At 42.4% G+C, this 25,814-nt stretch overlaps 1 protein-coding gene across 1 annotated transcript in view; it reads left to right on the forward strand.

Moving 5' to 3' along the window:
* LOC149472906 (chloride anion exchanger-like) overlaps window positions 1-25,116 on the forward strand; it is a 76,671-nt gene extending 51,555 nt beyond the window's left edge. Inside the window, exons 17-20 of the mRNA XM_089686689.1 lie at window positions 7,466-7,520; window positions 8,181-8,326; window positions 23,776-23,913; window positions 24,187-25,116. Coding sequence (XP_089542815.1) covers window positions 7,466-7,520; window positions 8,181-8,326; window positions 23,776-23,913; window positions 24,187-25,116 — 1,269 coding nt within the window. The remainder of the gene's footprint in view (window positions 1-7,465; window positions 7,521-8,180; window positions 8,327-23,775; window positions 23,914-24,186) is intronic.
* Window positions 25,117-25,814: the final 698 nt, after the last annotated feature.

Genomic DNA, 25,814 nt, shown 5'->3' on the forward strand with positions numbered 1-25,814 from the left:
CCATGCAAAGCAGTGTGCAGGAGCTGGCAGGAGAGAGATCTGTATTGTTTACATACAGTTCTCTCCCTCTGTCGGTAATGCTCCATGATCACTGAGTGCCAAAGAGTAATCACCAGGCGGGACCTGGTGATTGACAGCCGAGGTCATGAATAGTGGCACGGGTAGGGCGTGGCCACCTCCTACCCGGAAATGCAACATCACCATCTGTAGCAGTATATCTGCTATAGGGCAACGGGAAAGCAGTTAAAGCAGAACTCTGGGTTAACTGAAAACATGACCCTTGCATTGGGTCCCTATCACTGCAAGGGTTAAATATTTGTTTCGTCTATGGTGGACGAATAAGCTGCACTTCCAAGCTCGATCTGGCTTCTTCCATCCAGTACAATCCATCCCCTAAAGCTGTTTGCTCAATGCAGGCATTTGTATTGTATGTGAGGATGCTGAGATCCTCCCACGTCAACGGATTTAGCATCAGGAAGTAGAGAAGAGCTAGGGATGTGAGGAATAAGGTAAGTATTGCTGCTCTCTCCTCTTCCCCATAGGAAAAAAAAAACATCTAACCAGGGGCGGACTGACAACTCATGGGGCCCCCGGGCAATAGGGGATCATGGGGCCCCTGTGTCCTTGCCCAAACTCAAAAAAGCCTATGAAAAAGGTACCAGGGGCATCTCATGGGGCCCCCTACTAACCCCGGGCCCTCGGGCAGTGCCCGAGTTTCCAAATGGTCAGTCCGCCCCTGCATCTAACCCACTTAACCTGGAGTTGAGCTTCATTTCATCTAAGTACGAGGTTTTTGTCCATTTAGAGAGGACCTAAAAAAAATTAGTAGAGAAGTTTTTCTGTATCCCCAGTACAAAGATTCGCCCTCTTTATTTGCCCTAGTGACTATTGTCACCAGACTTAAAGTGATGGAAATTCCAACATTTTTATTTTCTTTGGAACAGAAATAAAAGCGGTGTAAAACACAAAACCAAAAATGGATTATATTGCAGCTTACCAATCTTTAGAGTTTGTGGCTTCATCAGTCTTCTTTTCTTTGGCATTTTCCTTCGGTTTTTACCTGGTGATCTGGCCAGTGACACATCTCCTGTATTAGTGAAACCCAACTCTGCAGGAATTAGCAGAGAACACAGCAGACAACAGCATTTTAAGTCTGGTTGGGGGTGGAGTGTTAAATGTAATAGCAGATCTGAATACAATAACAAATTGAAGCCAAACTCCAGCTCACATTTTATAATCAATTATAGCTGACTCCCTTGGTGACAGGATAGTACCTCCAAAGGGCAGGGAGCAAGCTAGCATTCACCCCAGGGCTGAGTCCCTGGCTAGAAAGGGGAGATTTGAACAGAAATTGGTCGCCAGTCACTTTAGGTCTTTTTCAAAGCTTTAATGTTGAACGTGAAAGGAAGTGGAAGGAGAGAGTTAGGAGTTTCAGATGTCACGCAGATCACTTACAGACTCCTTGGATTCCAGAACAAAGTCCAGCTTCACAGTGTCAAAACCTTTAAGCTGACTCGGCAGCACTACAAGCACATTTTCAGAGTTTAGTGCGTCCTCCAAGTGAGTCACCAGGCCCTTCTGAGAGACCAGTCTTCATTCTGGCTCTCTCCAGCAAGGGGCCTCCCCTGGATCTTCTCACCTTGGCCCGGCTTCCTCCATCCCTAGTAGGACACACTCAGGACTAATTCAAAGCAGGTAGGCCCGACAGGCTGCTGGGCCTAACATAGAGCTCTCTCCAGCAGCACCTCCTCAGACCTCAGCCTAAGGCAAGAAAGCAAACACATGGCCCACCCCAAATATATCTTCTCTCCCAGAATGCACCAGTGGCCATAGAACCTCCTACTGGGCTGTCTGGAAAGAAGTATAAATATTCATAACTCAGCTTATGACTGCACTCTCATACTATGACCTGGGGTACCAAGTACACCTATTGGCAGCAGTGAGAAGTGCACAGCCCAACCAAGATTAGGGGAAAGCCTAATAAGAAACTATACAATCAGTCTGAGCTAACTACATCCCAGCCAAAAACTAGATTTGCATAGTAGCCCCACTTTAGGACCAAAGTGCTACACAGCAAACAGTTTTTTATACTTTTGGGATAAGGTTTTACATAAATAAATAAAAGATGACAATTGTAATCATCCCTGCCAGTGCTAAATAGAGGGTTTCATCCATGTAAGCTGCTAAATTATGCTGGAGAGCTTGAACTTCACAGCAGAGTTGCAGGCTGGATCACCAGATGAAAGTAGAAGAAAGCCCAAAAAAAAGAAACTAATCAAGCGATCACTTCTAAGAATTGGTAAGCTGCAATATAATGAATGTTTGCTTTTGAGTTTAATACTGCTTATAGGGGAAATGATCCAAAGGGGAAACTTGCTCTAGTGACAACTGTCAGAGAAAGGATTACCCTTGAACTTTGAAGAGATTTCTTCCTACTTCCTGCTGTGTATTTGGGACAGGAAGTGAAGGGGAATCTCAGGGACACCCATGGCAAAAAAAAAACAAAAAAAAACGATGGTTTAGGACAGGGGTCCTCAAACTACAGCCCACGGGATACATGCAGCCCACCGAGGCCATTTATCCGGCCCGCCAGCAGAGACGGGACAGGAAAGGACACTAAGTACAGGGGCGGGCAGGGGGCTGCTGTACCTTACCTGGCTCCGGTCCCAGTCCCACGACGATCCAGTCCAGGAAGCGCTGCTCCTTCATTCACTCGCCACTCCCTCACTCCTGCCGCTTGGCTCCGCCTCCTCACTGGTGATTGGGCACCAGAACTGTAGCTCAGAAAAGGCACACAGGCGGCCAATCACCTGCGAGGAGGCGGAGCCGAGCGGCCCCGCGAACATCGAGTGAGAGAGAGGCCAGAGTGAAGAAGGACAGCTGACATGTAAGTGTGCCGTGCTGATGGTGCTGCTGCAACCAGGTATGCTGGCTGCAGTAGCACCTAGGCTGGAGCAGGGGTCAGCAAGTTACGTGTCATTGGTGTTAGTGGGAGGAATAGTGCCCCATCATTGGTGTCACTGATACTAATGATGGGCCATTATTCCTCCACTGACACCAACGATGGGGCACTATTCCTCCCCCCACTGACACCAACGATGGGGCACTATTCCTCCCCCCACTGACATCAACGATGGGGCACTATTCCTCCCCCCCACTGACACCAACGATGGGGCACTATTCCTCCCCCCACTGACACCAACGATGGAACACTATTCCTTCCCCCACTGACACCAATGATGAGGCACTATCCCCCCCACTGACACCAATGATGGGACACTATCCCCCCCACTGACACCAACGATGGAACACTATTCCTCCCACTGACACCAATGTTGGGACACTATTCCCCCCACTGACACCAATGATGGGGCACTATTCCCCTCCACTGACACCAATGACGTACTATTCCTCCCACTGACACCAAAGATGGGGAACTATTCTTCCCACTGACACCAATGATGGGGCACTATTCCCCCCCCCACTGACACCAATGACGTACTATTCCCCCCACTGACACCAGTGACGGAGCACTATTCCCCCCCACTGACACCAATGACGTACTATTCCTCCCACTGACACCAAAGATGGGGCACTATTCTTCCTACTGACATCAAAGATGGGGCACTATTCTTCCCACTGACACCAATGTTGGAACACTATCCCCTTCCCCCACTGACAGCAATGTTGGAACACTATCCCCTTCCCCCACTGACACCAATGATGGGGCACTATTTCCCCCCCCCCCCACTGACACCAAGGATGGGGCACTATTCCTCCTCCCACTGACACCAATAATGGGGCACTATTCCTCCCCCCACTGACACTAATGATAGGGCCCTAATCCTCCCACTGACACCAATGCTGGGGCACTATTCCTCCCACTGACACTAATGATGGGGCACTATTCCTCCCACTGACACCAATGATGGGGCACTATTCCTCCCACTGACACCAATGATGGGACACTATTCCTCCCACTGACACCAATAATGGGGCACTATTCCTCCCACTGACACCAATGATGGGGCACTATTCCTCCCACTGACACCAATGATGGGGCACATTTCTTCCCACTGACACCAATGATGGGGCACGTTTCCCCCACTGACACCAATGATGGGGCACGTTTCTTCCCACTGACACCAATGATGGGGCACGTTTCTTCCCACTGACACCAATGATGGGGCACTATTCCTCCCACTGACACTAATGAAGGGGCACGATTCTTCCCACTGACACCAATGATGGGGCACTATTCCTCCCACTGACACCAATGATGGGACACACATGAGGGGAAATGTCTGTGCGTCTTATGGAGCGGCCGGCCCAGTATTCCCGCCGTCGCTGTATGTCCGCATTCTCTGGTCATTTCATGTGCTATGTCTGCAGTCTCTGGTCATCTCCTGTACTGTGTCTGCAGTCTCTGGCCATCTCCTGTACTGTGTCCGCAGTCTCTGGTCATCCCCTGTACTGTGTCCGCAGTCTCCGGTCATCCCCTGTACTGTGTCCGCAGTCTCTGGTCATCTCCTGTACTGTGTCTGCAGTCTCTGGTCATCTCCTGTACTGTGTCTGCAGTCTCTGGTCATCTCCTGTACTGTGTCCGCAGTCTCTGGTCATCCCCTGTACTGTGTCCGCAGTCTCTGGTCATCTCCTGTACTGTGTCCGCAGTCTCTGGTCATCTCCTGTACTGTGTCTGCAGTCTCTGGTCATCTCCTGTACTGTGTCCGCATTTGTTCATAGTTTTTTTTTTTTTAAACTATAGTCCGGCCCTCCAATGGTCTGAGGGACAGTGAACTGGCCCCCTGTTTAAAAAGTTTGAGGACCCCTGGTTTAGGATATACTGTAGTCTAAAGCAGACATAAACTCTTTCAATCCACATTAATTATTTGAATCCTCATGTTGCTAGCATTAGTAAATGGATTGAAAGGTGTATTATATTTACTTATTTAATTTTGTTTTTACATATCTCCAGTTGCTTCCTCTTTTCTGGCCAAGTCCAAAATTATGTCATACCTCCCAAGAGTCTTCATGGCATTTTTTTCTTTCATCTGGAGAAGGGGAGGGGGGATTTCTCATTTACGTACACCCTCCTGCCTGCATGTCTGAACTAAAGGCATAAGCAAATGCTACATTAATCATCTGTCATTACTCAAGATGGCCATGGCTAGAAATTCTAAGGGGGTGGTGTTTTTCAATGTGGTTTCCTAACAAACTAAAGCATGAAGACATGGATAAATGAGTGAATTTGCTTTGAATATTAAAAATGAATAAACAGCATTTTCAGTTTGTGGTGCTCAGATACAGTTAAATTCTGCTTCAGGCCGGGTTCACACTGATGCGGTGAGGTTTGGCTGCAGCATGCATGCATCTGCAATTTTTGTGAGCTTTACCCACAGCTCCCATAGACTTTTTAACAGGCTGTGCATTTTCTGAAAGAACACCAGCATGCTGCATCTTTGGTGCTTTTTGGAAACCTTGACAAAAACATGCTTCCTAATATAAAAAGAAACTAAGGTTTGGAACATTTTGTTCTTATCTATTTTTGGCTGCATATTCCTTTTTTCTTTTTTTATGTCTGATCATACATTGCATATGAGTTACAGTTGTGACCAAAATTATTCAACCCCCAATGCTGTAAAGGGGTTTAGGGACTATAGTGTACATTTGGAATTGTATTCAGAATCAAATCCTACAAGGACGTTGTAACTACCCAAATGCAACTAAAATGACATCAATTGTTTATGTAATACAGTAGTAAATGGTTCTTATGTGGTTTCTTCATTGCCACAATTATTCAACCCCTTAAAGACTACCACTCTGAAGAACAGAGGTTCATACAGGTGCTTTCCATCAGGTATTGAAAACACCTGTGGATGTCACCGAGCAGCAATCAAGCATAATAAGCACCAATTAGGCAGCTTTAAAATGACTGTGATACTCAGCTCCTTCTAGACATTTACTGGTGTGGTTACAAACATGGTGAAGGCAAGAGAATGGTCCAGGAAGACAAGAGAAGAGGTGATTTCTCTTCACAGGAAGGGCAATGGCTATAAGAAGATTGCAAAGATGTTAAACATACCAAGAGACACCTTAGGAAGCATCATTCGCAAATTCAAGGCAAAGGGCACTGTTGAAACGCTACCTGGTCGTGGCAGAAAGAAGATGCTGACTTCGACTGCTGTGCGCTACCTGAAGCGTAGAGTGGAGAGAAGTCCCCGTGTGACTGCTGAGGAACTGAGAAAAGATTTGTCAGATGTGGGTACAGAAGTTTCAGCCCAGACAATAAGACGCACACTGCGTAATGAAGGCCTCCGTGCCAGAACTCCCAGGCGTACCCCCTTGCTGTCTCCAAAGAATAAGAAGAGTCGACTGCAGTATGCCAAAAGCCATGTGGACAAACCACAAAAGTTGTGGGATAGTGTTCTGTGGACTGATGAAACAAAATTAGAACTGTTTGGGCCCATGGATCAACGCTATGTTTGGAGGAGGAAGAACAAGGCCTATGATGAAAAGAACACCTTGCCTACTGTGAAGCATGGTGGAGGGTCAATCATGCTTTGGGGCTGTTTTGCTTCTGCAGGTACAGGGAAGCTTCAGCGTGTGCAAGGTACCATGAATTCTCTTCAGTACCAGGAGATATTGGATGGAAACGTGATGCAGTCCGTCACACACCTGAGGCTTGGGAGACGTTGGACCTTTCAACAGGACAATGATCCCAAGCATACCTCCAAGTCCACTAGAGCATGGTTGCAGAGGAAAGGCTGGAACATTTTGGAGTGGCCATCGCAGTCACCAGACTTAAATCCGATTGAGAACCTCTGGTGGGACTTAAAGAAAGCAGTTGCAGTGCGCAAGCCTAAGAATGTGACTGAACTGGAGGCCTTTGCCCATGAAGAATGGGCGAAGATACCCGTAGATCGCTGCAAGACACTTGTGTCAAGCTATGCTTCACGTTTAAAAGCTGTTATAACTGTAAAAGGATGCTGTACTAAGTACTAAGATTGAATGTCACTTGGGGGTTGAATAAAACTGATAATGCTGTGAGCACAGAAAAGACATTTGTGGTTATTTCATTATAACTGTTATGTTATATTTGTCTGACCTACAAGTGCCTCTTTAATGTAAATGTAAGCAAGATGACTGAATGATCAAAAGCAATGTCAAACTGGCCAAAACACTCAATTTCAGTGGGGGTTGAATAATTTTGGTCACAACTGTACATTTTGATGAAAACTCGAGATAAATTGTTCAGTTCAGAAATCTCAAGAGATCTCTTGAATCTGACCCAGATGCTAGTAATTGGAAGCAAGCCTTTGTAATGAGTGATGTATATAAATCCAGATTCAAGCAGTCTGGGAGATCAGTCATGGTAAAGATTGATGTATTAATCTAGATATGTATTTATTTCGGAAATTAATTTCAGATGATGGATATAAGACAATACTTATTTTTCTGTTTTCAGATTCTGAAGGACTATTTGACAATTGAAGTGGATGTATACATTGCTAATATTGATAGTAAGTTTGTAGTTCATTATACTGTGGGGTTGATTTATTAAAAGGCAAATAGACTGTGCACTTTGCTAAGTGTAGCTGCACCCGGCAAGTGCAGTAGCTCCAGAGCTTAGTAAATGAGCTTAGTAAATGAGGTAAAGATTCACTTTGTAAAGAATACCCAATGACGTGAAAGGAAAATAGAAATCACAGCATTTTTGCTTGCACATGATTGGATGATGGAAGTCAGCAAAGCATCTGTTCATTTACTAAGCTCTGGAGCAACTGCTCTTACAGAGTGCAACTGCACTTTGCAAAGTGCACAGTTTTTTGCCTTTAGTAAATCAAACCCTGTAGCTCTTTACTTTGACTTCAATATTGTGTATATGGTAATGCATTAAACGCATTCAATTTTAGACAAACCCAGAGTACTGAATTGGAAGAGTTCCTTTGAATACACAGAACAGGGCAAATTCGTGAGTGACATTACAATTCATGTTGGTTAAAAGCATTCACACTAGTGGGCTGAGGAATAGGCTGGGGAGGCAGAGGTTTAAAGGAGTTCTATGGTCACAACATACACTTTCATTCACCACTGCAATAGCAATACACACATTATATATATATATATATATATATATATATATATATATATATATATTTAATTTTCTCACTCTATTGCAGGTACGGTCTTGGATAAACTGAACCACTGTAGTTTCTTTGATGATAGTGTCCAGACTGCTATATTGTTCCCCACAATCCATGATGCTGTGCTGTATGCACTATCCAAAAGAGGCATGGCTTATTCCAATGATCAGAAAACTGTACAGGTAATTACTATGCTGTAATTTCTGGGTTCATTGTGCCTGAGGTATGTATAAAAAATGAAATGTAAAACCCAACGATTCTCTGGTAACAGGAGAAAGGATTCGGCAATTGTGAAAATGGATACTTACATGGAAACATACACAGTAGAGACCATTCTGTAAGTAAAATATATATAACAAGATTTTGTCATGTAAATGATGTTTACATTTGTAAAAAATCTTTTTTGCTTAAGAAACGCACAAAGCTGTTAACTTTCTGCCCATGGAGCTAAGTCATCTATTCTCTCACCCAGACTGGTTAACTCTATACCACACTGTACAGAAGAAAGTAACTAGCTTACAACTTAACATTTAGTCTGAAATTGAGGTTGGCCTTAGAGGAAGGGTTCTCAATCTGATCATGATTTTCATGTTCAATAACTAGGAAGCTCTCTTTTTTACAAAGTTTTACTAAGGCATCTTCAGAAGGAAAAAATGTTAAATATTTGAAAATAATCTAAAAATTATATAAATAAAATAAATATATGATATAACATATGATATAAATAAAACAAGGAGGGTACTTAAAGTACATCTAGCCATAACTCTTTTCTTAGTTCAGGTAAAGTACGGAAGGGTTACAATTAAGCTGGCCATACAGAAGGGGCGGACTGACAATTCATGGGGCCCCCGGGCAATAGGGGATCATGGGGCCCCTGTGCCCTTGCCCAAACTCAATAAAGCCTATGAAAAAGGTACCAGGGACATCTCAGGGGGCCCCCTATTGACCCCCGGTCCTCGGGCAGTGCCCGAGTTCCCAAATGGTCAGTCCGCCCCTGCCATACAGATTCCTTCATCCAATCTACACAGCGTGGCTGAATGAATCTCCTGATATTGCTATTGCATTTTTAACACCCAGCCCCATCAGCTGTCTAAATAATGGAAGAGTAAGTATAAGAAAAAGACTGATGCCAGTGTAAGACACATAAAACATGAGTGGATGCAGGCACTTTCTGTCCAACAATTTTCCACTTGGCTATTGGACCAGTGGACAGTTTATTAGCAGACTGAGGATAAGATAAAACCCCTTTCAGCTTTTATAGTTGCTTGTGTCCTATATGAAGAATTCTCTTCAGTACTAGCATGGTCATTAGGGCAGAAAGTGAGGAAAAGTCTCCCCTGTGGAGATACTGAAGTAAATCCCTGACAGTGGTAGCAGACCTTCAACACTGTATTTAAAGTGGTTAAAATGCGTAAACATTTTTTACCTTTAATGCATTTGTTGCGTTAAAGTAAAAAATGTTTAGGCATCACTATCGTTCCCTCATCCCCCTTTTACTTCCCGGAACCCTCATTCGATTCTGAACTGTGCCCATCTGTAGCTCTTTTCTCCCTTCAATTTCTGGTCTCACATTGGCTCCTGCTGCTGTCAATCAAAGCTAATGAAGAGTCTATAGACACATGCTGCATTGCTAAGCAGCGAGCCTGCACAAGTTCCCTCAAAGAAAGTGGCTTTCTATGGGGGTACTTGCCGGAGAGAAGGAGCTAGGAGTGCCGGAGGGGGACTCGAGAAGAGGAGCACAGAGCAGGTAAGTATAAACCTGTTTCATCATTTAAAAAAAATGAATTTACAATCACTTTAACATAACAAAAATTATGGCTGCAATTTGACCAAAAAAGGGAAACACACAACTAGGGAATGTTAGATTATTAGCATATGCATAGAACTCCACCTTTAGCTATGTGTGAATAAGTACACTGAGCAAGAAAATAAAGATACTGATTTACTATAAGTTGAGTGAATATTCAGTTCAGTTATCCAGTCATGAGAAAAGCTAATTCCTGTTCAGTTTGAATCCCCAGTCAAGTGCAGATAAAAGAAATATCCAAGAATTAGCAGTTCTCATGATTGGATAATTGAAGTTAATCGTCACACAGTGTGAGTGAAGATTCTCAGCTCATTTAGTAAATCAACTTTATTCTGCATGGATGTTATATTTATTGAAAGATTATGAAGGTACTTTTGTTAATATATAATTTCTATTGTTTTCAGATGCTACATGAAACACAATTTTAATTTTGAATAAAGGCCACATATACAAAAAAAACAACAAAATTCAGGATTCTATGTCTTTTTTCACTCCTGGATTAGTATAACATCTTGTCACTCTTTATTGAGTATATTCATTCCAGACTTCGTTTCAGACAAGACAAACATATAATGATCAAACTATACTGAGATGGAATTGAAATGAAGAATCAATCCTGAAAATTCAAAAAGCACCACACTTTTTGTAATGAAGATTTTCCTGTTTTTTAAAGTAACAAACTCTCTTGTATCTCTGAAAACTGGTCTGTGTCAGTGGATTTGATCATATGTGGCCAAAAGTCTGTGATGCCCAACAAAGACATCTATATGAGTGTATTGAACATTACATTTTTTGTTTGTGGGAAATTGGGCTCATTTTACCAGTAGAGCACTTGTGAGGTTAGACACTGATGTTAAATGAGAAAACCCAGCTTACAGTCAGAGTTTAAATTTATCCTAAAGATGGTCAGTAGGGTTGTGGTCAGTGCTTTGTGCAAGCAATGTGTTCTTCCAAATCAAACTCCATGTCTTTATAGACCTGACTTTGTGCACAGGGGCACAGGTATGCTTCCCCAAACTGTTGCCACAAGGTTGAAAGCCCACAAATTGTCAAAGATTTTGTTGTTTGTGCTAGCATTAACATTGCCGTTTACTGGAAACACCTGAACCCAATAATATAGAAGGTGTTGGCATACTTTTGGCCATATGGAGTATCACTATGTTATAAAAAAAACGTTGGTCATTGTTCACTGTTTTTACCCCTCTTCCCCTTCCTCCATTTGCTCTGTTTTAGGAAAACGATATGCTTTAATTATTTTGTATTAATAAAGAAAATGTTTTAAAACAGACAAATATTTATTGCATTGATGGTTCATTTTTTTATCCAACTTAATTTAACAGACAATGTGGCATGATTATAAAGTAGGGAATAATTGATCTATCAATAAGTCCTTGCTTTCTCACCTACAAATGCCTGTCCAAAGATCCCCTACATTTATAAAGTAGTGAATAAGAGAGGATTGCAGTAGCGGGAGCAGGTACCTATCAGAAAAAAGTACCACTCCCAGAAAAAAAGCCCCAAATAAAGGGGGAGGGGGAGTAGGAGGATATATAGAACTTCTACTTTAAGGGTTTTGGTTAAGTTTTAGGGTTAAAGCAGTACTTGGGAAGAAGGATACAGAAGTTAGAAAGAGTTGTCTTCACATCTTCTGATTCCATGGGCAATGTGCAGCCCATGTGAAGATACATAAAAGCATTATGAATCTTTTTTCTGATACAGAAGAAAAGGGTATGTGCTGCCCATCTGTTTGTACAGAACATTCAGATTGTCTGTTGCCACTTGGATCAGAGGTCTTTTTCTACAACACAAATGATCTGCCCATGACATGGTAAAAAATATTGGATATTTCTTTTCCCTGACCAACAAATATTGGGCATTTTTATCTCCCCCTCCTCCCCCTGACACCAGACATCTTTGGACCATCAAGGCAGGAATGGAGTTTCACAATAAACCTTGTCCTTTAGTAGCACTCACCTTTCACCATGACCACCTATTAAAGCAACGATGTGGCACATATTGTGAGTTACACTTTCTTTATTTCACAAAGATCTGATCACTACCATGGAAGGGCTATTTTTTGTGCCCCCTTCCCCCTACCAGACCACAGATTCCCAGGCCTCCCCTGTCTATCTGTATGTATCTAACTATCAATTCATCAGAAGACACATTAGCCCAGATTAACCACTGAACACATCTCTGGCTTTGCACCAGATACTAAGATGAATACCCTGACCTGAAGCAAAAAATATATGGAAATTAAAACATATTTTACCAGTCAGAACACTTCCTTACATTTGCCCTAGATGCTAGTTTGAACATCATGGCCTGGAGCAGAAAATGACAATTATGAACTGATCAGGAGTACAAAATCATCTATAATCTCTAAAAGGCCTAAATAATTTGAATTCTTGCCAACACACCATCTTCCTTTCCAACACACCATTATTTGGGTGTGTTGGAAAGGAAAATGTTAAAGAGCACATCTGTGAAGAACAAAAAGGTTAGTTGACATCTGGCATCTAGGAGAACTTGCAAACTGAACTCGTAAAAGAGATGCTTCAATTATTCCTTCTTCTATTTCCACATTGGAGAAATGAGTGTCACTTAGCATGCAGTAGCATAACACAGAACAGCATATAGTAGCAGGGAAGGGTAATGATCAGTGTGGAGTGGCAGAGCAGTGTGGAGTGGCAGGGCAGAAGGGAGCATGGAGTGGCAGGGCAACATGGAGTGACAAAGCAGTATGGAGTGGCAGGGCATGGCAGTGGGGTGTGGCAGGGCAAGAGGCAGTGTGGTGGGGCAGTGCAGGGCAGTGGGGAGTAGTAGGGCAGGAGGTAGTGTGGAGGCACAGGGCACAGCAGTATGGAGTGGCAGGCCAGAGCAGTATGGGGTGACAGGGCAATGGGTAGTATAGGGTGGCAGTACATAGAGCAGTGTGGAGTGGTAGGAAAGGAGGTAGAGTCGAGTGGCAGGGCATGGCAGCGTGGCATTGCAGAGCAAGGCAATGAACAGTATCTAGTTGGAACTTCTTACAGTGTACTGTTAACTGATACTAGAAGTGTCTAAAAGTGTCTAATTCCTTGAAGGTGATAATAGCGAAAACTTGTTGTTGTAACTCAATACACTTATATAAACCAAATACTAATAACAAGTTTTGTGCTTTTTCTGGTATACAGTAAACACCACTATACTCTGCCTAGATGCCATTCTACAAAAAAACCCTCAGACCATGTGACCAGTCCTTCTGCATTTGATCAAATCAAATTATTGCCTCAAGCAAGAACAAAAAGTCAAGCATTCAAGTGAAGGAATGTATTTCTGACACTTTTCAGCTTTACTTGATTTTTTCACGTCTATTATCATTTATGGGGTACTATGCTAAAGTGCAGCGAGGTAACAGTAAGTTAGTTTTATACATACATGTGCAGGGGGCTTTAAGCAATGAATAGCCCTTTTCCTGGATAGGCCTACCTTAAAAGATAAGTTCACCTTTAAGACAAAAATAATAAATGCACATTTTTTTGCAGGTAAAAAAAATGTGCATTTATTATTTTTGTCTACACAATCCTGGAAAGCATTGCACCAGTGATCAGTAGATTGCTGATGCCATTCAGGTTTCCTGCAGATCTGTCAGAATATCTGCTTGCCGTATGGGATGTACGAGCAAGCAGATATTCTGACAGGAAGCTTTAATGAACTACTACGGGGCTTCACAGCCCCATGGTAGTTCATTGAAAACTACAAGTTGACAGCCGCTAAGGCTGCCGGGACTTACAGTTCATTAATTCATGGAAGTCCTTGAATAAATGATGCAGCCATGTGGGCAGACCCCTGCACGGCCGCGCTGTTTCCAAATTTGAAAGTACGCGGAGACTTCTTCCCATACTGTCTGTCAGAGGGAGAGGGCAACAGCTGCGGCTATGGGACCATGTTACATGTTCCCCATTAAAAATGGGTGGAACCTGTAACATGTTCTCAAAGGTGAACTTATCCTTTGACCCAAATCTGGACTCTGGAAAAAGAGCTCATTACACAGCTGAAATACATACAATGTATATGAACTATTTTACCTGCCAAGAGTCCATTTTCTCTTCTGATTCATATACTGCATAACCTAGGGCTTGAAAAAAAAAAGGAAAAACAATAACAAAACTCTTTTGCTATCTTCCCATGTAAGCAAGCCTTCAGTGTTAGACCAACAGTACTATGCAGCAAAGTGTTGGCTGAATCACATTGCTGGCTATCCTTTTCTCAATTTTAGTGCCGAGTATCAGCATTACAGAAAATGTTATTTATATTTGATAAATACATAAAAATAGTAAATGACTTTATATATTTGCCAGGAGTTTACTTTTAATTAATTCTAGAAAATAAACCTGTGCATTTTATGTCTTGTACCTCCCAATGCAAATATTTCTTTGACATTTACTTTATTTGGCTTGTTTTGAATTTAGTAACTTATTTATCAGCTCTTGTGGAGCTGTTTACCTTTCTGTAACCCATTGTAAAACAAATTGCAGACTATCATAAACATGTTTTAAATACTATGTTATAATAACATAACTTCACCCTAGCTAAATATTTTCCAGGAAGAAATAGTACAGTGTTACAAATATATATATATATATATATATATATATATATATATACAGTATATATATATATATATATATATACCCCTCCAAATCATTGCATTCAGATGTTGAAATCACCTCCATGGCCATAGGTGTATAAAATCAAGCACCTAGGCATGCAGACTGCTTCTACAAACATTTGTGGAAGAATGGGTCACTCTCAGGAGCTCAGTGAATTCAAGTGTGGTACCGTGATAGGTTGCCACCTGTGCAATAAGTCCATCTGTGAAATTTCCTTGCTACTAAATATTCCGCGGGGATCAAAAGTTTGGGCACCCCAGCTAAAAATTTGTATTAATGTGCATAAAGAAGCCAAGGAAAGATGGAAAAATCTCCAAAAGGCATCAAATTACAGATTAGACATTCTTATAATATGTCAACAAAAGTTAGATTTTATTTCCATCATTTACACTTTCAAAATAACAGGAAACAAAAAAATGGCGTCTGCAAAAGTTTGGGCACCCTGCTGAGTTAATATCTTGTACTGCCCCCTTTGGCAAGTATCACAGCTTGTAAACGCTTTTTGTAGCCAGCCAAGAGTCTTTCAGTTCTTGTTTGAGGTATCTTTGCCCATTCTTCCTTACAAAAGTCTTCCAGTTCTTTGAGATTTCTGGGCTGTCTGTCACGCACTGCTCTTTTAAGGTCTATCCATAGATTTTCAATTATGTTGAGGACAGGAGATTGTGAAGGCCATGGCAAAACCTTCAGTTTACGCCTCTTGATGTAATCCCCCGTGGATTTTGAGGTGTGTTTAGGATCATTATCCATTTGTAGAAGCCATCCTCTCTTTAACTTCAGCTTTTTCACAGATGGCATCAAGTTACCATCCAAAATTTGCTGAAATTTTATTGAATCCATTTTTCCTTCTACTCGTGAGATGTTCCCTGTGCCACTGGCTGCAACACAACCCCAAAGCATGATTGATCCAACCTCATGCTTAACAGTTGGACAGAGGTTCCTTTCATTAAATTCTGTGCCCCTTCTTCTCCAAACGTACCTTTGCTCATTCCGGCCAAAAAGTTCAGTTTTAACCTCATCGGTCCACAGAACTTGTTTCCAAAATGCATCAGGCTTGTCTATATGTTCATTTGCAAAGTTCAGGCAATGATTTTTGTGGTGAGGACGTAGAAGAGGTTTTCTTCTGATGACTCTTCCATGAAGACCATATTTGTACAAGTATCTCTTTATAGTGGAATAGTGTACCACAACTCCAGTGTCTGCCAGATCTTTCTGGAGGGATCGTGCAGTCAAACGTGGGTTTTGAATTGTTTTTCTCACAATCCTGCGAGCTGTTCTGTCTGATATTTTTCTTGGTCTTCCAGATCTTGCTTTAACTTTCACTTTTCCTGATGACTGCCATTTCTTAATTACATTCCGAACAGAGGATATTGACATCTGAAAATGCTTTGCTATCTTCTTATAGCCTTCTCCAGCTTTGTGAGCGTCAACTATTTTCAGTTTCAGTTTTCTAGACAACTGCTTAGAAGAACCCATGGTGCTGATTGTTGGGGCAAGGTCAGATGAGTCTGGGCATTTAAAACCTTTGAGATTGACATCACCTGGTCTTCCCAGATGATGATTGAGAACAATCCATGACACTGGCAGGTCTCAGCTTTGCAAAGGGCGCAGTGCATGCAATAAATTCTGCAGGGTGCCCAAACTTTTGCAGACGCCATTTTTTTGTTTTCTGTTATTTTGAAAGTGTAAATGATGGAAATAAAATCTAACTTTTGTTGACATATTATAAGGATGTCTAATCTGTATATTGACATCTGAAAATGCTTTGCTATCTTCTTATAGCCTTCTCCAGCTTTGTGAGCGTCAACTATTTTCAGTTTCAGTTTTCTAGACAACTGCTTAGAAGAACCCATGGTGCTGATTGTTGGGGCAAGGTCAGATGAGTCTGGGCATTTAAAACCTTTGAGATTGACATCACCTGGTCTTCCCAGATGATGATTGAGAACAATCCATGACACTGGCAGGTCTCAGCTTTGCAAAGGGAGCAGTGCATGCAATAAATTCTGCAGGGTGCCCAAACTTTTGCAGACGCCATTTTTTGTTTTCTGTTATTTTGAAAGTGTAAATGATGGAAATAAAATCTAACTTTTGTTGACATATTATAAGGATGTCTAATCTGTAATTTGATGCCTTTTGGAGATTTTTCCATCTTTCCTTGGCTTCTTTATGCACATTAATACAAATTTTTAGCTGGGGTGCCCAAACTTTCGATCCCCGCTGTATATATATATATATATATATATATATATATATATATATATATATATATATATATATATATGTTACCATAAAAATAAAGCAAAAAATCATTTAACTCTGTTTGAGTGTCACAGCTGGATATCTGAAGGCAATTCTCCAATGTCACATACAGTATTTGTCTTTATAAATCTCTAATTTATACATTATACTGGGAGTTTCATCACAGGATTAACTGATTTTGTAATTGGAAACAAAACAAAATGTGCACACACCAATGATATCACAAGGTTTTCTACATTTTTAAATTTTAGCAAAAATGTTTTCTATTAATCATTGTTTAGTTATAGTGTATTTAAGTATAGCAATAATGTTTCACTTAAGGTATCTTCAAAAAAATATACATAGCAGCTAAGTAATAATGTATTGCATTTTCTGGCACCAGAATATATGTCAGTTTTACTTGTCTTTATAGAGAACCTTTCAGGTTAGAATTACTGTATGGAGTTGTCAGTGCTGACTTGTTCTTGAAGGCTCACGCTCCAGAGTTGATATCCAAATTTCTTGATTTAATAGGCCACTGATATTTTGCACACACACCATGATATTAACCAGCAATAGATTATAATCTTATTATTATTTAGAGGGCTTAAACCCTCCAAGGTGTATTAATCTGTACACAATTCTAAAGTGGTTGTAAAGGTGAAAGCTTTTTTTTTTACCTTAATGCATTCAGTTATTCATAAGTTTTAATCAGTTTTTACATCAGTTTTTCACTTCCACTACTAAAGCAAAAATGGTTAAAAAAAACAAACAAACTGCATTTTGCACGTGATTGGATGGAAGAAGTCAGCAGAGCTTCAACTCTTTCACTAAGCTCTGGGGAAAATTATTTTCTGCAAAGTGCACTGCCTTTAGTAAACCAATCCTGATATGTTTTTACAAAACAGCAATAGCTGAGCCATACTAGCTGCATAACACTTATATAACACAGGGCTTTATGATTGGAAACCAAAGGTACGAAAGGTTATTTTCAGCAAAAAATCAATTGCAGATGATATACAGTTGTGACCAAAATTATTCAACCCCCACTGAAATTGAGTGTTTTGGCCAGTTTGACATTGCTTTTGATCATTCAGTCATCTTGCTTACATTTACATTAAAGAGGCACTTGTAGGTCAGACAAATATAACATAACAGTTATAATGAAATAACCACAAATGTCTTTTCTGTGCTCACAGCATTATCAGTTTTATTCAACCCCCAAGTGACATTCAATCTTAGTACTTAGTACAGCATCCTTTTACAGTTATAACAGCTTTTAAACGTGAAGCATAGCTTGACACAAGTGTCTTGCAGCGATCTACGGGTATCTTCGCCCATTCTTCATGGGCAAAGGCCTCCAGTTCAGTCACATTCTTAGGCTTGCGCACTGCAACTGCTTTCTTTAAGTCCCACCAGAGGTTCTCAATCGGATTTAAGTCTGGTGACTGCGATGGCCACTCCAAAATGTTCCAGCCTTTCCTCTGCAACCATGCTCTAGTGGACTTGGAGGTATGCTTGGGATCATTGTCCTGTTGAAAGGTCCAACGTCTCCCAAGCCTCAGGTGTGTGACGGACTGCATCACGTTTCCATCCAATATCTCCTGGTACTGAAGAGAATTCATGGTACCTTGCACACGCTGAAGCTTCCCTGTACCTGCAGAAGCAAAACAGCCCCAAAGCATGATTGACCCTCCACCATGCTTCACAGTAGGCAAGGTGTTCTTTTCATCATAGGCCTTGTTCTTCCTCCTCCAAACATAGCGTTGATCCATGGGCCCAAACAGTTCTAATTTTGTTTCATCAGTCCACAGAACACTATCCCACAACTTTTGTGGTTTGTCCACATGGCTTTTGGCATACTGCAGTCGACTCTTCTTATTCTTTGGAGACAGCAAGGGGGTACGCCTGGGAGTTCTGGCACGGAGGCCTTCATTACGCAGTGTGCGTCTTATTGTCTGGGCTGAAACTTCTGTACCCACATCTGACAAATCTTTTCTCAGTTCCTCAGCAGTCACACGGGGACTTCTCTCCACTCTACGCTTCAGGTAGCGCACAGCAGTCGAAGTCAGCATCTTCTTTCTGCCACGACCAGGTAGCGTTTCAACAGTGCCCTTTGCCTTGAATTTGCGAATGATGCTTCCTAAGGTGTCTCTTGGTATGTTTAACATCTTTGCAATCTTCTTATAGCCATTGCCCTTCCTGTGAAGAGAAATCACCTCTTCTCTTGTCTTCCTGGACCATTCTCTTGCCTTCACCATGTTTGTAACCACACCAGTAAATGTCTAGAAGGAGCTGAGTATCACAGTCATTTTAAAGCTGCCTAATTGGTGCTTATTATGCTTGATTGCTGCTCGGTGACATCCACAGGTGTTTTCAATACCTGATGGAAAGCACCTGTATGAACCTCTGTTCTTCAGAGTGGTAGTCTTTAAGGGGTTGAATAATTGTGGCAATGAAGAAACCACATAAGAACCATTTACTACTGTATTACATAAACAATTGATGTCATTTTAGTTGCATTTGGGTAGTTACAACGTCCTTGTAGGATTTGATTCTGAATACAATTCCAAATGTACACTATAGTCCCTAAACCCCTTTACAGCATTGGGGGTTGAATAATTTTGGTCACAACTGTATACAAAACAAGCTGTAAAGTTTAAAAGTTGTTTTATTAGATTAATTGCTTATCAGTATATAGTAATTCTGAATGACGTTGGGAAATGTGTAACGATATTTGTTAACTGTACAAGGTTCAGGAAAAAGGAAGAACAGTCATTTTCATGAAACAGTTTTCATAAGCAAATACATTTGCACAATGTGCTTTTTGTTGGTCCCTTGTATTTGACCTCCATGGCTTGTTGTAATATACTTTATGAAACTGAAGAGATAGCTGAACCACTGTTTAAGTCAATGGGCTTGTTTACACATGCAATACTCTCTGAAGAGCAATTTGCATTGTATTGCTCTTCAGAGTACATTTGACAGTCAGTGGGTAGACATTGTATTGCCTCCTCACTGCCATTTTTAACTCTTTGAATCCTACTCCATCATGCCGCAATCACATGCATTGCATGTGATTGCAGGGCAGTTGGGGAGTGCGTGGGGCACATCCACAACATATGTACTCACCCCCCCACCCCCGTTGCTTTAAAGTGGTTATAAAGTTCAGATGTGAAAAATAAACAAAGCACATCCCTCTATAGTGTGTGTTAGCCTGACTCCAATACACCCAGTGTGGTTCCTCTCTAATTTCTGATCCCTCTATCTCTAAGGCAATACAACAGCCTTGAGGACGATGGCCGCCCCCTCCAGCACACTGTAGGTGAGTCATATGAGTCATAGTCTCAGCTCTGTATGTTTTTCTATGAATCTGTAATCCTGTATAGAGTGGGGTGTGTCTCTTCCCTCCATTAGGCCATCAGATATCAGGGAACTCTGTGCTCTAGCTCTGCAGTGTGTGACATCAGATCCCTGCCCCTGAAAAATGATTTGATCTGTGTTGTTTTAGAACAATCTACAGAAGAAATGGCTGCAAATAAATGAATACAGTTTATGTAGAAGGATTTTTTTCATCTTTGTGTGTCACTTGAAGCTAGTCACTTGACTGGGAATATGTAAGGGTTTACAAACACTTTTTTTATTACCATTTCCAATTGTATTAGGCAAGAAAAACACAAATACAAAAGCTTATACTCAATACAGATGAACATGAGAAATCCTCAAGACATGTACAATATTTAGTAACATTCTCTAACTGGATCTCATGTGGCACGTACTGTGTAGGGAGTATCATGGTTTGGGGCTGCTTTGCTGCCTCAGGGCCTGGACGGATTGTTGTCATTGATGGGAAAATGAATTCCAGAGTTTATCAAGACATTTTGCAGGAAAACGTATGACCATCTGTCCGCCAACTGAAGCTTCGCAGAGGATGGGTGATGCAACAGGACAATGACCCAACCATACAAGTAATTCAACAAAACAATGTCTGCAAAAGCAAAGAATACGCCTTCTGGAGTGGCCTAGTCAGAGTCCTGACCTCAACCCGATTGAAATGCTGTGGCATGACCTTAAGAGAGCGATTCACACCAGACATCCCAAGAATATTGCAACACTGAAACAGTTTTGTGAAGAGGAGTGGTCCAAAATTACTCCAGATCGTTGTGCAGGTCTGACCTGCAACTACAGGAAACGTTTGGTTGAGGTTATTGCTGCCAAAGGAGGGTCAACCAGTTATTAAGTCCAAAGGTTCACATAGTTTTTCCTCCCTGCACTGTGAATGTTTACGTGTTATGTGCAATTAAACCATGGCAACATCTAATGTTTGTGTAGTATTATGTTCAGCAGACTGTGTTCTTCTATTGTTGTGACTTAGATGACGTTCAGAGCACATTTTATGCCCAATTCATGCAAAACTCCACGTAATCCCAAGGGGTTCACATACTTTTTCTTGCAACTGTATTTCTGGAGGAATTCAGACACTGGATATCTCTTAATTTTGGTGTTCAGTCTCCTGACATTCTAGGAAATAACGTTTAACATTTGCATAATAACAGACAGACCTGATATTTAAAGGGGGGAGGGAGATAATGAGAACTGACCCAATGCAGGGCAAGATGAATGCCTCCATACCATATACCATTGCCAGTATTAAAAGTGAATCGTAGCAGATTACCATATTGGTAATAGGTGAGAAAATGAGAATGAACCATCAATAAGAACTGAGAACATAAAACAACAACATCCATCCCACTGGCTTGGAGGCTCAAACACACTGCAAGCTTTATCCCTAAATGCAGTAACATTCTTCTACACCCACCTGGACGAGAAGAAACTTATGTAAGGATAGCTAAAGTTACACTCTGCAGATAACTGCATCCAACACATTAGCAAAGAGAAAGGTCAGCACATCCCATAAAACAGAAGGATACAGAAAATATTGTTTCTTAGTGAAAGTAGAGAATCTTGTTAGGAGACAGTCATGTCACAGAAAACAAAAAAAGGGGCGGAGATGTTCTAATACTGTCACATACCACTAAGTCCTTGGTGGATAGGGCATGTAGCAGGGCAAATCAGAAGTTCCTTGATCTGCCAAAATAATCGAGCTAACCATTGCCATCTTGCCATTATTCACAACTCGCAGCCTGGCAGGATAAAGCATGCTATAGAGAAGATTTCTATCCCTCAAGTGTGTCTTCTGAAAGTCTGCTCTCTGGTTCTGTATACTAGTAGAGAAATCAGGGAAGACATTAATGGTGTTATTGTTGCACTTAAGATCTTGCATAGTCCTGGCTTTCTTGAGAACATCTTCTTTATCTTTGAAATAGAGGATTTGGGCAAGCAGAGGTCTAGGTGGCGCTCCCAGAAGGGTTACTATGCTCTCAGCAATTGTTGCAACCACTCTAGCAGAAAGTTCTCAGGATTTTTTACCCTCTGAACCTCCAGGAAGTCCAGAAATCTCAAATTATTATGGTATAGTCAGTCCTCTCAGTACCCGAGTTTTGCTACCTGAGAATTATGCTCAGCAGAGATATCTCTGAAGGACACAGATAATGGGTGTAAATCATCTTCTAAGGTGCTAATGCGCTGTTCAGCATTGGAAACCCCGTGTCTTATTTTGTGAACATCATCTTTAAGCAGTGAGTAGTCTACTTTAAGTTTTTCCACCTGAGTTGTGAGTGAGGCATGACATTGCTTAATGGTGGCCATAATTTGCTCTTTTACCTGGCCTCTCGAAGCGCTCGGCTGTCCATTCAGCAGAATCAATGGTGTAGAGTCTGCTGCAGCCAGGTTTGACCACTCCAATCCACCCTCTGCCCAGACTGGATCCTCTTCTCCTTGATAGAGGCCACTGGCCAAAGTGCCCTGTCCACCTCATGATCAAAGCATGCCAGTCTTTCCCCTGGGGTTTTAAAGCATTCTCTGCCAATCTTCACCATGTCCGGTGGGATAGCAGGGGTCACAGGCGGTAACAGAGGAGCAATAGGCAGCTGATGTATCGATGGCTGAGCAGGATCAGGTTCAGGATCCTTAGCAGGCACAGAGCTGAAAGAAAGAGCTGCTCACATGCTGGAAGTTAGGCATGCCACCACCATTTTAAATGTAAACAAGGCCAAAGAGTATCTTTGGATACCCAAACATATTTGCAAAGGGCTGTATCTAGGGTAAAATTTACCAAGCTTTTATTTTTTTTTAGACCTCTGCATTTTGATTGATTAATGGTGGTTTTTCTTTGTTGCAGATTTTAAAAACATAGGTTATTTTGAAAAAGGCCATTATGTCTATGTTAATTGTTTATCTTCTTCCATTGTTGACCACTACTACTGAAAATATTGGTTGCCTGTCTGTCATGCTGATGCTTTCACATCTGAGCCCCTGACCCAGAACCAATAGTCAAAAGATCATATCAGAACAAAAAGATACAAAGGGACAAGAGTTAAGGAATTTAAGTTATTCAGCAACTTTCATTTGTTGCTCACTAGGTCAGTGATTCAGATATATTGAAGTCAGAGAACTAGCATTTCCAAAAGGAGATCAGCAATCTCTATATTTCTATCATGATAGGTATACTTTATAATTCAGTTCCACACAAACTACCTGTTTTGGCAATTTGTATCAACTGTATCTCTTGGTTAAATGTCTGTACTTGAATTCCAGATGAATGATGTTGTCTCTCCTCCCTGATGGTTTCTCCATAATGTATAATACACATATAATTAAATATATTCAAGCGGTGACATCTCTGTTGTAGCATCATGGGAGGGGGCAAACAGACAATTGTAAAGAACTCTTTTTATTATAGTTCTAGAGGCACCTAAGACATTGTGAAAAAAATCAGCTCACTGATATCCACCCAGCCAACTGGTATAACTTATATGGGATTCAACCTTTAAAATGAAAAGATGAACAGTGGCCTAATTATGCTCAAATAAAGGTAGATAACCTCAAAGACATAGTTGTGATATTGCACATAAGTGGCAGCGGGGCGTGGCTTGACGCCAACGAGCATGGCCGCTTGAATCCGGAGCTCCCGCCGGCCGGATCGATCCACCACGCCGCACAGAGGAGTCGGGTGAGACAGTGCCCCTTCACTATGGGGAAACCCGACAGGGTGTCCTCCGGCGCGCGGTCCCGGTCCCCGAGGGGCCCTAGCACCACTGGGAGGCACATAAAGGAGCTGTTCAGCTCCCACCAGCAGAGAGCAGGGCCGCAGCCTTCTCCCTCTCTCTCTCAGTCCCCCTCTCCCCCTCCCTCTGCAGCCAAGGACACAGGCTGCTCTCCCTGCACTGAGACACACGCTGGCCAGGACACAGTGCCACATCATGATATCTCCTCTGCCACACAGTCCCTCTCATTAAGGGACTTACAAGCTGTGGCTGCTGACATTAAAGTCACATTAACCACTACACTGACCACTGCCCTTAACGACCTGCGCGAGGATATCCGCGCTATGGGGTCCAGAGTGGATCAAGTAGAGATGGCCGCTAGACAAAATAAGACTGCCATAGTATATTTACAGCGACAGTCAGAGTCGCACACCTCGACTATCCGGGATTTTTACAAGCATATTGAGGATTTAGACAACCGTGGCCGTAGACACAATATCAGAATCCGTGGCATGCCGGAATCCGTGGAAGCCACTGACATTCCTAAGGCAGTAACTACCATCTTTAATGACCTCTTAGGCCGCCCGCCAGCCACCCCAATTGACATTGAGCGTGTACATAGGGCCATCCGGCCTAGGGGGGGTGACACAGACCCACCCAGGGATGTGGTATGCTGCATTGTCAGCTTCCCGCTCAAGGAGGATGTTCTCAGATGTGCTAGGGACAGAAGACAGCTAATGTACAAAGGGGCGGAAATACAATTGTACCAGGACCTATCCAGCATGACCTTACGCCAAAGACGAGCCTTACGTCCATTACTAGACGCGCTTCGCTCCCGAAATCTGTCCTATAGGTGGAGATTTCCCTTCTGCCTTTCAGTACAGGATGGTGGTCACACCTTTAACTTGAGAAACCCCGAAGATCTACCGTCTTTCTGTTCCTCCTTGAACATCCCACCGATAGCCCTGCCAGAATGGTGCGGACTCTTGGGACTGCAGCCGGTCCTGGATGCAGGATCTACAGAAAACGCAATGGATTGGCAAGGACATTCCCATCGGAGACGTCGGACAGTCCCGTCGACTCCTCCAAGACACCCCACAGGGGGCACTGCTGCGGCCCCTAGCCCTACGGCTTCGCCTGCGCATAGAAAGTCACGGCACGAGACTTAATCCTACCTAATCCTCATCTACTCCTGCCACTCAAGCGCATTTTCTCACAGGTGCCTGCAGTTTTACTGTTATCCTCATGTTTCTATACCATTTCTTCACGAGTCCCGGCGATTCTTCGATCTCTCACGCACTGATTAGTGGACCTTCATTACTTCCATTTCAATATCTGACATCCTAAAGGGAACGCAATGCCCCAGAGGTCTGCTCCGCAACTAACGAATGGTGGACTTCTGTGAGCCCCCTATTGATCATCTCTACGCCATGGTCAGAAGAGATCTATACATGATACGAATGGCTCCTCCTCCTGGACAGATGACCTATTCTTCAGCTCTCTCCTCTCTTTCGACATTCAGCATCCCGGTTTCAGTCAACAGACCTCGCACTGACTTGCCCTCTGAGCTAGACCCACACGTACTCCGATCTCATGTGGACCTCTGAGTCGTCTGTATTCCTTTGTCCCTGCCCTTTTTGTTCCCCCAGAGCCTCCTCTTGCTATACTGTAAGAAGATCTATTTCTCCGTGGAAGTATCCAGATGACCTCTGCTTCTCTGCTGCCCGTCCCGTCACACTCTGCTTAATCGGTGTCCTCAAAGAAGACCCTGACAGACTTAGTACAGTATATGATTCAATTGGAGGTGTGTTGGGGGCATGGGAGGGAGGGGGGGCTGGTTGCGGGGAGGAGGGTGGGACTTATAGGG

This window comes from Staurois parvus, unplaced genomic scaffold, assembly GCF_062004578.1.
Source record: "Staurois parvus isolate SC_StPar_1 unplaced genomic scaffold, SC_StPar_1.0 ptg000019l, whole genome shotgun sequence".
Classification (NCBI taxonomy): domain Eukaryota; kingdom Metazoa; phylum Chordata; class Amphibia; order Anura; family Ranidae; genus Staurois; species Staurois parvus.